The sequence below is a fragment of the Siphateles boraxobius genome, unplaced genomic scaffold, assembly GCF_051911475.1.
Source record: "Siphateles boraxobius isolate OS27281-9 unplaced genomic scaffold, OSU_SipBor_1 1, whole genome shotgun sequence".
Taxonomy (NCBI): domain Eukaryota; kingdom Metazoa; phylum Chordata; class Actinopteri; order Cypriniformes; family Leuciscidae; genus Siphateles; species Siphateles boraxobius.
The window spans coordinates 8,845,809-8,858,308 of record NW_027508699.1 but is presented as its reverse complement, the minus strand read 5'-3'; the positions used below and the strand labels follow the sequence as shown (position 1 = coordinate 8,858,308).

The 12,500-nt window shown below is 40.1% G+C and overlaps 1 protein-coding gene across 2 annotated transcripts in view; it reads left to right on the top strand.

The window, feature by feature from the left end:
- egfra (epidermal growth factor receptor a (erythroblastic leukemia viral (v-erb-b) oncogene homolog, avian)) overlaps nt 1-12,500 on the top strand; it is a 79,858-nt gene that overhangs the window by 40,000 nt on the left and 27,358 nt on the right. For both annotated transcript variants that reach the window (XM_077194751.1, XM_077194702.1), the window contains exons 2-9: nt 3,002-3,153; nt 3,377-3,563; nt 8,474-8,608; nt 8,714-8,782; nt 9,834-9,952; nt 10,744-10,885; nt 11,252-11,368; nt 12,137-12,263. In XM_077194751.1, the coding sequence (XP_077050866.1) occupies nt 3,002-3,153; nt 3,377-3,563; nt 8,474-8,608; nt 8,714-8,782; nt 9,834-9,952; nt 10,744-10,885; nt 11,252-11,368; nt 12,137-12,263 (1,048 nt within the window). The remainder of the gene's footprint in view (nt 1-3,001; nt 3,154-3,376; nt 3,564-8,473; nt 8,609-8,713; nt 8,783-9,833; nt 9,953-10,743; nt 10,886-11,251; nt 11,369-12,136; nt 12,264-12,500) is intronic.

The window sequence follows — 12,500 nt, the reverse complement described above, 5'->3', positions numbered from 1 at the left end:
TCTTCAGCTCCTGGTGTGGCTGGCTCCTATAAACTGTCTCAACATATGTTTATCTTGAAAGTGGAGTCAAGCTTATCCTAAAACTAGAAACAACTTTGACCTGAGACTAGTTGAGTTGTTTGGCCTCTGTTATCTAAGCCAATTAAAGAACTGAATTGCCACCCACACAACAACTCTTTCTGCTCTTTCCACTGACATTGCACCATGCCTAACAAGTGCAGTGGTTTTCAATTGGTTTTGGTTCAGGACCCAGAGTTGACCTTGAACATCATGTGGTGACCCAGCACAGCACCAAAAGGTCTTTAAAATCCACATTGAAGGTATTAAAATCACCATGGATTTCACATAATAATGTGAATAATAATGTTTTTATCACATTTTGAATCACAAATTTAATTCGTTTTTTTTCTTCTCTTCAAATCATGAAGCCATGCTCTAAGCTGCATTTTTTCACCTTTTGTTCACAGTTTTTAAGATATTTTAGAAAAAAATTCTGCAAAATGTCTTTAGCTTCACCAAATAACAGATGAGTTTGCAACAGTTGACAGGCCCCATAGTATTTTATGGAAGTCAATGGGTTACAGTAACTGTCTTGTTACCGACATTCTTCAAAATATCTTCTTTTGTGTTCAGCAGAAGAAAGAAATGCATGCTTGATGGTGAGTATTACAAAATTTTCATTTTTAAACCGAAAAATTCATTTTAATTTTACTTAAAAAGGAAATATAAATTCTTAGTCATTTACTCACCCAAATATATTTTCTTTTATTTCCCAAATGACGACAGAATTTTTTTTTGGTGAACTAGTCTCGCAACCCACTTGAACGCCCCCGCCACAACAGTTGAATACCAATGCAATTTAGTATTGTATAGTGATAGAAATATTGAGGTTAAGTAATCAAAGATTTAAGGAGGAGGAAGAGAAAGGACTGTAGAAGAACAGACCATAAGTCACGAACACATTATTGTTGATTCATTGTTTTGTAGGCTATTTGTATTGAGGTTACTTTTTTCTGTTATATTTGTCTTATCTAACGTTTTGAATGCTAATTTCTTTCAAATGAGTGGGAATTCCCATCACCCTTTCCAGCTAATCAAGTGATGTCTTAGGAAGTCACTTTTGACTGGATCTGTCTTCTGTTGCACAATAACTTAATTATTACTTACGCAGTAATGCAATTATTCACAATTTTACAGTCTGATGCATCTATTAGTGGAAACTGCCAATATGTTGGTCTCATTGGGGATATCTTGTGGTGCAAAATAGAGGTTGTTGACACTCATTTTGTCATTAATCATTAACGCCTCAGTTTTATCTGTTTTGATTGCTGCCTTTTTCAGAATCAGAGCTCATAATGATGTCTCTGCAGCAATATAGACCAGAATGATTCAATGTAGTAGTCATTTTTTCCCAGATGAGTGTGTAAGAAAGAGTAAGTTCTCGTAGCATTCATATGAGCTCTCTCTTTGCCACAAGCACTATTCATCTTGGCCCACCGCAGAGTTTTTCCTTTGCCGCTCAGAGCACTTAAAACGAACACCCACCTTGACTGAATTCTGATTGGTTCATTAGCTGCAAAAGACACCTACATACCTCAGATTGGCTCTGGCTCTAGCATTCGCAGTTGATTTATTAAAATCATTTTAGTCTTTTATTTGTATTTAATAAAGATTTGGGAAATGGCTTGGCTAGAGCCTAGACCTGAAACCTGTGGTTTGACCTGCAAATTGCAGTCTACAGACACACTCCATCTAATTTGTGTAATTGGGACAAATTTGCATTGCAAAATGGGCTAAAATTCCACAAATGTGAAATAAACAAGAAGGCTCATGACTGTAATTGTTGTTGAAGGACTGTGTATAAAGCTTTTTGTGCTCATAAGACTCATAAGTATTTGATCATAAATACAGGAAAAACAGTAATATTGTGAAATATTTTTATAAATAAAGTAACTGTTTTTGACAGTTTCATGTTTTTAAATATATATATATATATATATATATATATATATATATATATATATATATATATTTAAAAACATGACACTGTCAAAAACAGTTACTATATACAGGATATATATATATATATAGATGTATATAGATATATATACAGGTCCTTCTAAAAAAATTAGCATATTGTGATAAAGTTCATTATTTTCCATAATGTAATGATAAAAATTAAACTTTCATATATTTTACATTCATTGCACACCAACTGAAATATTTCAGGTCTTTTATTGTTTTAATACTGATGATTTTGGCATACAGCTCATGAAAACCCAAAATTCCCATCTCAAAAAATTACGTTCACGTCCCCTGTGTGTGTCTCCGTGACAGGCTTCTCATGAGACTCCTCTGCTTCAAAACGGTCATAGTTAATGATATGCTAAAGCTCGCCCTGTACGTTGACGTGATTGGTTACAAGGTTTATTGTGACATAAGAAACCCTTTAGATTTCAGACCTCGTTTTTGAGACTGTCTTTGGTTCACTGCAGTTTTAAGGAGAAAATACTCTGTAATGGTGTTGACTTATGAATTTGTACATGATTTGTCTTAAAACATATTAAAAATGCCACATTATATTATAAACAACATTAAAAACTTTAATATATTTGAGGAAACTGTGATAGATTTTTTTTAAGAATTCTTTAATGAATAACAGCATTTATTTTTAAATAGAAATATTTTGTAACAGTCTAATAAAAGTCACTTTTTATCAATTTAATGCATCTTTGCTGAGTAAAATTATCAATTTATATTAAATAATCTTACTGACCCCATGTCTTAATGTATTATTGAATGAAAAAAAAAGATTCCAATGTGTTTGAAAGTATTTTCAAAAATATTTTGGTTGGGAGGTTTAATTGATAAACAAATTGCAAAAAGAAACCAAAAACATTTTTGCTTCTATTGGAATTTGAGTTTTATTATGCTTTTTTTATTTTTTTTATGAAGGCCTCAGTGGATTTAATTGTTCTTTCTTTGTTTCTGTGTGTTTAAGTGTGTCAGGGAGCGAACAACAAACTGACCCTCCTGGGAGCAGTCGATGACCATTATCAGATCCTGGTAAAAATGTACAGCAACTGCACCGTGGTTCTGGAAAACCTGGAAATCACATATATGACAGAAAAACATGACTTGTCTTTTCTCAGGGTATGATATATATCTGTTTACAAACACTACGTTCAGTGCTATTTTACTGTTACCTACTGTTTGGTTATTCTAAGTCATCTATACACCGATGTTTTATTATATTTTGTATTTCATGACAGATACCTTAACTATATTTAAATTATGCAGTATAACAACTCTTTATATAGCCTAGTTTTAGTGATGTATGTTAGTGAGTTTTATGTTTAATGTTTCTGAATTTTAGAGCATCCAAGAAGTTGGTGGTTATGTTCTTATTGGGATCAACTCGGCTCCTACTATTCCCCTTGAGAATCTACGCATCATTCGTGGCCACTCCCTTTATGCAGACAAATTTGCCTTGGCAGTCCTCCTAAACTCCAACAACAGCATCGGACAAGGCGTGAATCATTTAGCACTGACTAGCTTAACTGGTATGTGGTTATAAAAGTGTTCCTCTTCAGACGCCACGTCGGGGACCAATGAATAGGAATCTCGCTAGAGAGGCCAATGTACTTCGAGTGTAACTAAAACGACCCAATGCATATGGCTATAAATGTATGGCTATAAATGCGATAATAGCATCAGCTGCGCTGCATTGCGGCACCCTCATATAATGAGCAGCAGGTGCATCGCATCTTCAGCTTTTCGCTTCGGAGTCGAGCAGTTTGTTTGTTCTGTCTCTAATCTGCAAGCAGTGCTATCTAAAAGAGCCAGTTTTCAAGGAAGACGCTTTCTCATTGGTGTTGGTGTGATGGTACTATACAGCGTTGATTGAGTCCTCTCGCCTGTGTCTATGTGCTAGGGCTTGCATAGACTAGTCGAGTAGTCAAGAGATTGACTACTTCAACCACTAGTCGGGGCTGTTGGAAACAATCGACTACTTAAGCGCCCATTAACCATAAATGAATTAAAAATGGCGAACGTCACCAACAGACACCAGACATCAGATGTGTGGAAGTATTTCATAAAGGATGAAAAAAAATAGTAATTTGCCAACTCTGTAAGATATTGCGCCTAAAAATGCTCTCCTTCTTTCCACAAGTGCGTCTGTCGTTGCTATGCAACCATGAACTGCGCTCTCTCCATGATGACGAGGAAGAATCAGCAATGGATTAATGATTTCTAGCCCTTGCATTAGCTTTACTACTAGATATATTTATGGAGATGATAAATAACAACCCGCAGTGAACAGCTATGATTAGCTGTTCGGCCGATCTTTTGATGTTGTTACGGAAATGCGTGCTTATCGGTTGGTATTTGTATCATGACCTGCAGTGCGCTTGCGGCATTCTGAAAAGTTGAGATGTTTTCATCTCACCACGGCATAGGCACGCCTGAAAAAATGAGGGTGCCGCACCACATGCTTGTTGCGACCGCGTCGCTTCCATTATGATCGAGCTTGCCGCACGCCCACATTTGAAATAACAAACTTGAGAGCGCAAAAGAAGCGATATGTAAACTGCCCCTGGAGACCGTGAAGATCAGCGAGAGCTTTCGCCGGGCAAAACCCGGACGGGTCTCTCGCTCCTCAGCGTGTCGTGTGCCGTCGAGCTGCTGGGTTGCAGCACAGGTTGTCACGGCAACCCAGCACTTCCTCTGCACTCTGGGTGCGTGGTCTTCTTGTCTATTCTCCATTGTAACACCCTCCCTGGTGGCCACCAGGAGAGGTCTACTTCAATAGAATAGCTTGGTTGATCTGAGAGCTGAGGGTTTCTTCTTCGGGGAACCAACCCCTAGGGCCCCTAGCGCATCACAAGCTGTGCAGCTTCTGTATGGGATTGCTGGTCCTTCAAAAAAACAAAGAATACAGGGGAACCTAGCGTTTCATTCAGGGCTCCAGCTGAGGGTAGATGACGATTGCTGCGTCGGAAAGAGGGGCTGTTTCGCTCTGAAAATGAGGATGATGCTGAGTACCCACTGTAATAGTGTGTGTGCTTATGCTGAATCAGATTCAGAGCTGACAGTCCTGCTTTCCGGGGTCTTTCTTGGATGTGCATTGAAAACTTAGCAGTATGCGAGGCCAATGCACTCTTATTGTACAAGGGTAGTTCTGAGCTGGGGGTGATCAAGTCACAGCGCAGGCCCTCGGTCAGACTATGTCCACCTTGGGGGTCCAGAAGCACCCCTGGCTGTCCTTGCAGAGGTGCGAGAGGTCATCAAAGTACGCTTTCTTGATGCTCCCATCTCACAAGGTTGCCTTTTGGCGACACTGTTGAGGACTGGCCCAGCAGTTCTCCGCAGTCAGCAGCAGACTGAAGTGCTAACCCCGACGTACCGAGTGCCTCGTCTGCCTCAGTCTACTCGTCGCCAAGGGTGTCATCCCCTGCAAAGATAAATAAAACGACCTACTCTACTGTGTCCGCCGCAGAAGGATGACCCTCGGTCGGTGAAACAATCACCCCTGAGACGGGTGACCCGGAGATGGATGGAGCTGCTCTCCCCCGGTGGAGGGCCGGGCAGTGAATCTTTTGAGTCAAAATTCTGTTCCGTCTCTGGAGTCACAGTGGTACCTAAATTCTCCAAAAAAAAATAGCTGTTCCTCTTTCTCTGGGTCTGAAGAGAGCCCAGAGAGCAGTCGGAGGAGAGAAACCTCACCACTCTCATCCGCCTCTTCTTTTCGCCCCCGGGTGCTGCAGCGCGCAGTCTAAGAACACAACAAAGCTTTCTCCTGCACTGTGGAACCAGGTAAGTGTTGCACAGCACACTCAGACTCCGCTACGAGCCACCTCCCAGAGAGAGCCATCCGAGCCACATCCTTGTGTTTCACCTCGCTGCCCCACTGCAGGTATGCCACATCCCTGTTTCACCTCGCTGCCCCACTGCGGGTACGTATTTTGAGTTCTGTACGTGGACAGAACTCAAAATCTCAGGACCTCAGACCAGCTTTTTGTCTATTATGGAGGCCAGCAGAAGGGACAGGCTGTCTCCAAGCAGAGGATGGCCCACTGGATAGTGGATGCCGTTGCCTTTGCTTACCAAGCACAAGGCGTACCCAAACCGCTCAGGTTGCATGCTCACTCCACGAGAGACGTTGCATCCTCCTGGGCTCTGGCACGTGGCACCTCGCTTACAGATATCTGTAGAGCTGCGGGCTTGGCAACACCTAACACATTCGCTAGATATTTTAGCCTCCGCGTAGAGCCGATCTCCTCCCGTGTCCTCACCCTAAACGGGTAGAAGCACTGAGAGGCCCAGCTCTGTCAGCTTGCTGCGCCCTACCGTGCGCTCCTTATTGCTCCAGAGCGAAAAACCCATTGAGTCCTCCAACACCCTCGGCCCGGACGTGGTGGAGCATCCGGTGCCAGGCCTTTATCCGTTGAATCCTTGAGAACCGGTTCTAGGCTGGGTTCCATATGTGTGACCCTGCGGGGATCCCATATGTGTATTCTTCCACGGTTGCTCCTAAACGGAAGCCTGTGTCTTTCCCTTGGGTTAAGCCACCCAGTATTTCATATGCAGTACAACCTTCAGGTTAGTCCATATGTATATCTCCACATAACTCCTTTCAGGAAGAATGTGGGTTCCGCAGCATTCTCCTTTCTAACAGAAAGGGCATGCTTTTCCCAATGTTATCCAAAAATCTCACTGTATGGGTTATCATGGAACAACAGTGACAGATATACTCTGTGTAAGACCTCTCCTATCGTCCTTCCAGGCAAGAAGAGACAAGAGGCTTGCACAGGGCAATGTATGGGGTCAGCAGTTGTTGCCCTTTGTTAGGGATTCCTATTCGTCGGACCCCGACGTGGTGTCGAGAGAGCGACTGATAGGGAACCTCTCGGTTACACCCCACTGCGCCCCACTGGGGCAGCCAGGTCACCGGCTCGGCTCCTCAACCTCTGCTCATTATATGTGCGAGCCACAATGCTGTGCAGCTGATGCAATAATTATCACATGTCAATGTGCATTGGCTCGTTTTATTTACACTCAAAGTATATTGGTCTCTCCAGCAAGATTCCTTTTCGTCGGTCCCCGACGTGGCGTCTCCGGTCCCTTCTTTAGGGAATGAGGGTTACCATATGTAACCGAGACGCTGTTTGTCCTAATTGTTTTTTCTTCCAAATGAGAATAACACATGCTTCTAAATAGGCCTTTGACTCCGAACTTCGTTATTCGAATAGAATTCGAATATTTAAAAAAATAATGATATTCGAACGAATACTAGGCAGCCTTTAATATTCGAACCTGTTATAGGCATTATTTTGTGTAAATCTGTTTGCTTGTAAACGTTGTTTTCAATTCAGATTCCGAGGCTTTTTCACGCCTGGTTAAGTTGTGAATCACAAGCTCATTAGCAAGGCAATTATTGGTCATCTGTGCTCCTGTGTTAGTGTCCTGGTTAGCGCAGCGCATATTTTGTATATCAAAACAATGGCCGCGCCAACGCCTACAACAACAACTCCTGACGAGGAGTTCAAAATCTACACTCCTGACAATTTGAAAAGCAACGTGTGGTGCTACTTACATTTTTACCAGGTATTCGTTCACTGTTAACATCCTTATGTGAACGGTAACTTAAGCCCCGGCTTCTTTAATCATTTTGACATCGATGAGCTAACGTTAGAACGCTGAACTTTTAGTCATCATGAAGACAAACAGAGCGGTGCATAATGGAGTGCATCAGAGCAGCATCAAGAATATAAAATGCATTGCTGAGAATCTCTTATTTGCATCTTAAGTTTATTACCAATAATTATGACAGGTTTGCGAAAAGTGTAGAACTCTGTGATGGTGAGCACAGGACAGGAACTCATTTAAACGCATCTGATTGGCCGATGCGTTCAACAGACATGTCTGTGATTGGCTACAATGCTCAACGCTGCAAAAGCACTTCGCAAGTACCTTTAATGCAGAGGTAAAAATATAAATAAAACTGTAATAACCTTTGCACTTTTCATGATTAGGTAAGTTAATCGCGGCAGCTGTAATCTTATTCACATTTGTTTTTCTGATTAATTGTTTTGCTCTATGAGAAAGACAAGGTAGCAAAATATTTGCGGCTTTACTTAAAACATTCGGGGCTTAAGCCCCCTTAGCCCTAGCGCCGCGGCATTTAATGGTCAAAATATTAATAATTAATATGAATATTAATATTAATCAACAAACAAACTTCGAATATGATTTTTGGGCAAAAGTCAAAGGCCTACTTCTAACTGACCCGTATGTCTTTCACACATTTGTTTTGTAGAGGGAATAACATTCATTAATCTCCATGCCTAGTGCTGAAAGCTATATTTGGAAATCAATAATAGACCTAAATTTCAACTGTCACTCTTTGTGAAGTTTGTCAATGTTACAGTACATTAATGCATTGTTCAAACACTGTCATTTTCCCTCCTAGAAATACTGAAGGGTGGAGTAAAATTTGGCAAGAACAGTCATTTATGTAATGTGGAGACCATCCAGTGGACTGATATTCTGAACATGAAGAGCCATCCTGAAATTATAGAGCCAGAACCAAACTTGTCAACATACTGTAGGTCCCTCAAGATTAATTTTTAAAAATACATATACACAAATATTAAATGGTACTTTTTTATTTTGCACGTTGATTAAGAATGTTCTACTCTACCTCCCGCAGGTAAGAAGTGTGACTCAAGCTGTCACAATGGTTCCTGTTGGGGCCCTGGTCCTCAAAACTGCCAAACAAGTAAGTGGTCCTAAACTACTCGAGTGACTGAATCTGAATGTTTTTCCTACTTTCAGAATTTTTAGTAAATCAGTGAAAACATACTAATGTGGCGAGAAGGATGAGGCTGAGGGCCGTGAGAGAGTGGCACGAGGCCGGTGGCGTGATTACTGATGAGCTCCACATCCACGACGCACCGGTCTCGTATCTCTCACGGAGGAGCGGAAACATAAAAGGAGGAGCGACGACAGTGGAGATCGAGAGAGGCCAGGCCCAGACAGCCCAGTCTGTTGTGATTGGTCTACTCTGTTCACATTGGTCAGATGGCCTAGTCCGTTGTGATTGGTCTGCTCTGCTTTCATTGGTCAGACGGCCCAGTCTGTTGTGATTGGTCACCGCTTACAGCTCATGTCAAAAACAAAACGGCCATTATCATATCTGAATTTCAGCTCCGAAGGCTTCTTAAGCGTTGATAAACAGTCATATGAACAAGAACAATGGAATCCGTTTTTCTGGATCGTCCTTTTTTGCAGGATTTGCTTTTGCAGTGCAGAAAGCAGAAAACTGTGCTATTAAAATTTTTGCAGACCTTTTATTGTTGTCACCCTGGGTTATTGCAAGGAACACATACGATTAGAACTGATTAGAACAGGGAAATACTTTAATGATAAATCCACAAACATGTAGCTTCAACATTTATGTCATTGAGAATGGACAAGTAACTGAAAAATAAAACAGTAGTAAAAACCCTTATCTTAAACCTGGATTATCTTGTTTCATGCTGTACTGGTTAGTAATGCACAATACCACTGCAAAATACAGTGAATTGACAGTTTTTGGATTTCTGTAAGGATTTCTGCTTTTTGAGTAGTATTTTTAAATGCTCCTCTTTAGTTAATTTAGTTGATCCTTGACTGATATTTCACGACTGCCGAAGAACACTTCTTGACCCCCGGAGGACTGTTTTGAAAACTCTTCAGACGAATATTGAATTGTTGTTGCTGTGCTCAGCTGTAGCGAACACTGATAGGTATGTTAGCATCTCTGAAGGTTCTTCCCTCTCTGAATCTAGAGACTAAGGTGATCTGTGCGGAGCAGTGCTCGGGCAGGTGTAAGGGACTCAAACCTATTGACTGCTGCAATGAACATTGTGCTGCTGGCTGTACTGGACCCAGACCAACCGACTGCCTGGTGAGAAACACACGTGTGCAGATGTGTTAGATTAATTTCCCACCCATTCATTGTTTGCTCATTTATCATTTAGTACATACCGTATGCTATATTTAGCGTAAATTTAGTTAGTGAATTAGGTGTAGACATAATGTTTAGATAATTATGGACTGAACTTGTGTGAATAATGATAGCAGCATGACTCAATATTTGAGAAATTCACAGCAGCTTGAATGTTAATAAAAACTAAAATAACATTTTATTTGAATATATATTAGAATGGGATCAAAGCTGAATTTTCAGCATCATTACTCCAGTCTTCAGTGTTACATGATCCTTTAGAAATCATTCTAATATGCTGTTTTGCTGCTCATCAATGTTGAAAACAATTGTGCTGCTTTATATTTTTGTAGAAACCACTTTGATGAATAGAAATTTTAAAGGAACAGCATTTTTTTTAAATAGATATCTTTGGTACAGTCCTGTTTCGCATGTACATACTATGTACTTATTATAGCAATTACTATAACTGGGTTATAAATAGGTACTAACCCTGAACCTACTCCTAAACCTAACCTTAACCCACGTAGTTATCTTATACTTACCAGTACTTTCTTGAGCAATTACACTGCAAGTACACTAATAGTACATGTACTGTAAAATAAAGTGTAACCAAATATTTTGTAGCATTATAAATCTTGTAACTGTCAATTTTGATAAATTTATAACCTCTGCAGTAAATGTAACCTCAAGGGCAATGAAGATGATTTCGGACTAGTGCGCTCATGGGAAACGCTGTTTGTGTTCTGCAGGCCTGTAAGGACTTCCAGGATGAAGGGACATGTAAGGACGCCTGTCCACGGCTCATGCTCTACGACCCCAACACCCACCAGCTCGCTCCCAACCCCGACGGGAAGTACAGCTTTGGGGCAACGTGTATCAAGATATGCCCACGTAAGGCCAGGCTGAAGGTCGAATGAGACACGAATCTTCACTCTGTTTGTTTGTTTTTTTACACTTGAACACACGACCAGATTCTAATTAATTCTTTCATGCGAAATCAAAGCTGTTAGGTCTTGAATTCTTTCATTCTGGAGATTAATGTTTTAGGTGTTCAGGGTTAAAATTTAAACAACACAATCCAGGTAAAGAGAATCACTCTGGTATGGATCGTGAGCCTGCAACTCAAACTCTGGTTTCTGAATAACATCTCAGAAAGCAGGATAACCATGACAGAATGATTTGACGCGTTAGGACTGTGTTGCTGGTTGGTTGTGGTTAATGACTCCGGAGTGACTGATGGTTTGATGTTTTTCTCAGATAACTATGTCGTGACAGACCATGGGGCATGTGTGAGAACATGCAGCCCTGGCACCTATGAGGTGGATGAGGGTGGAGTTCGGAAATGTAAGAAGTGTGATGGCCTGTGTCCAAAAGGTACAGTTAAGACTGCTGGTCAGGTTTTTTTTTTATGAGGAAAGATTGTTTTTCTGTTTGTTTTCTCTATTTTTTTTCTAATTTGACAAACACGTTAGTCTTGTTTTAGTTGCATTTACAACTGTATTCTAATATCATTTAAAAGATATAATTAAAACTATGTAGAAGGCATAAAACGACAATCCATTGCATTGTAGTGTCTGTTAGTGATCTTTCCTTCCATAGTATTGCACGTCAACTATTGTAACTAAGCTTTTCCAACAATACAGTCAACATATAGCCATGATATGTTGTATTTAAAAAACAAAACAAAAAAAACACGCACACGTGTGTGTGTATACACTATCGTTCAAAGTCTCTTATGCTTAGCAAGGCTGCATTTATTTAATCAAAAATATTATTACAAGGTGAAACGTATTTAAATCGTAAATCATTGATTCCTATGATGTCAAAGCTGGATTTCTTCAGTGTCACATGATGTCGCACTCATGTATAAATATAAATAAATTTTGAAATAATATAAATGTCTATTTTAATCAATTTAATATGGCCTTGTTAAATAAAAGTTTATTTAATTAGTTTTGTAAAGACATTCATACATACAGTAAGCATAATTGAAGTCCTTCAGAAAGATAATTCAAAGCATAAATTCAGTCAAGTTTTTACTTGTAGCATAAGTACTAAATTTATTTTTGCCTTCATGGCTAGTTCTTCACATATGAAAGGAGTTGCAATTAATTTTTAATGTGTGTGCTAACAATCCCTTAGTTTGCAATGGACTTGGAATGGGACCTTTGACCAATGTCCTGTCAATCAATGCCAGCAACATCGACTCCTTTGAGAACTGCACAAAAATCAGCGGAGATGTTGCAATCCTCACCACAACACTAAATGGGTGAGAATTACATTTTACATTCTCTGATAACAAAGAATGGACTGCACAATGCTGAGTGCCATTGTATGTTGCTTAAAGACATCCTTCAAATAGTTTTGGTTACACTTTATGTCGATAGTCCACTGTAGACATTCCACTAACTATTAGTAACTTTGCAACTACATGTCAACTAAATCTCATTAGAGTATTTGACTGTTAGTTTGGGGATTGAGCTAGTAGAATAAGTTGACATGTTGT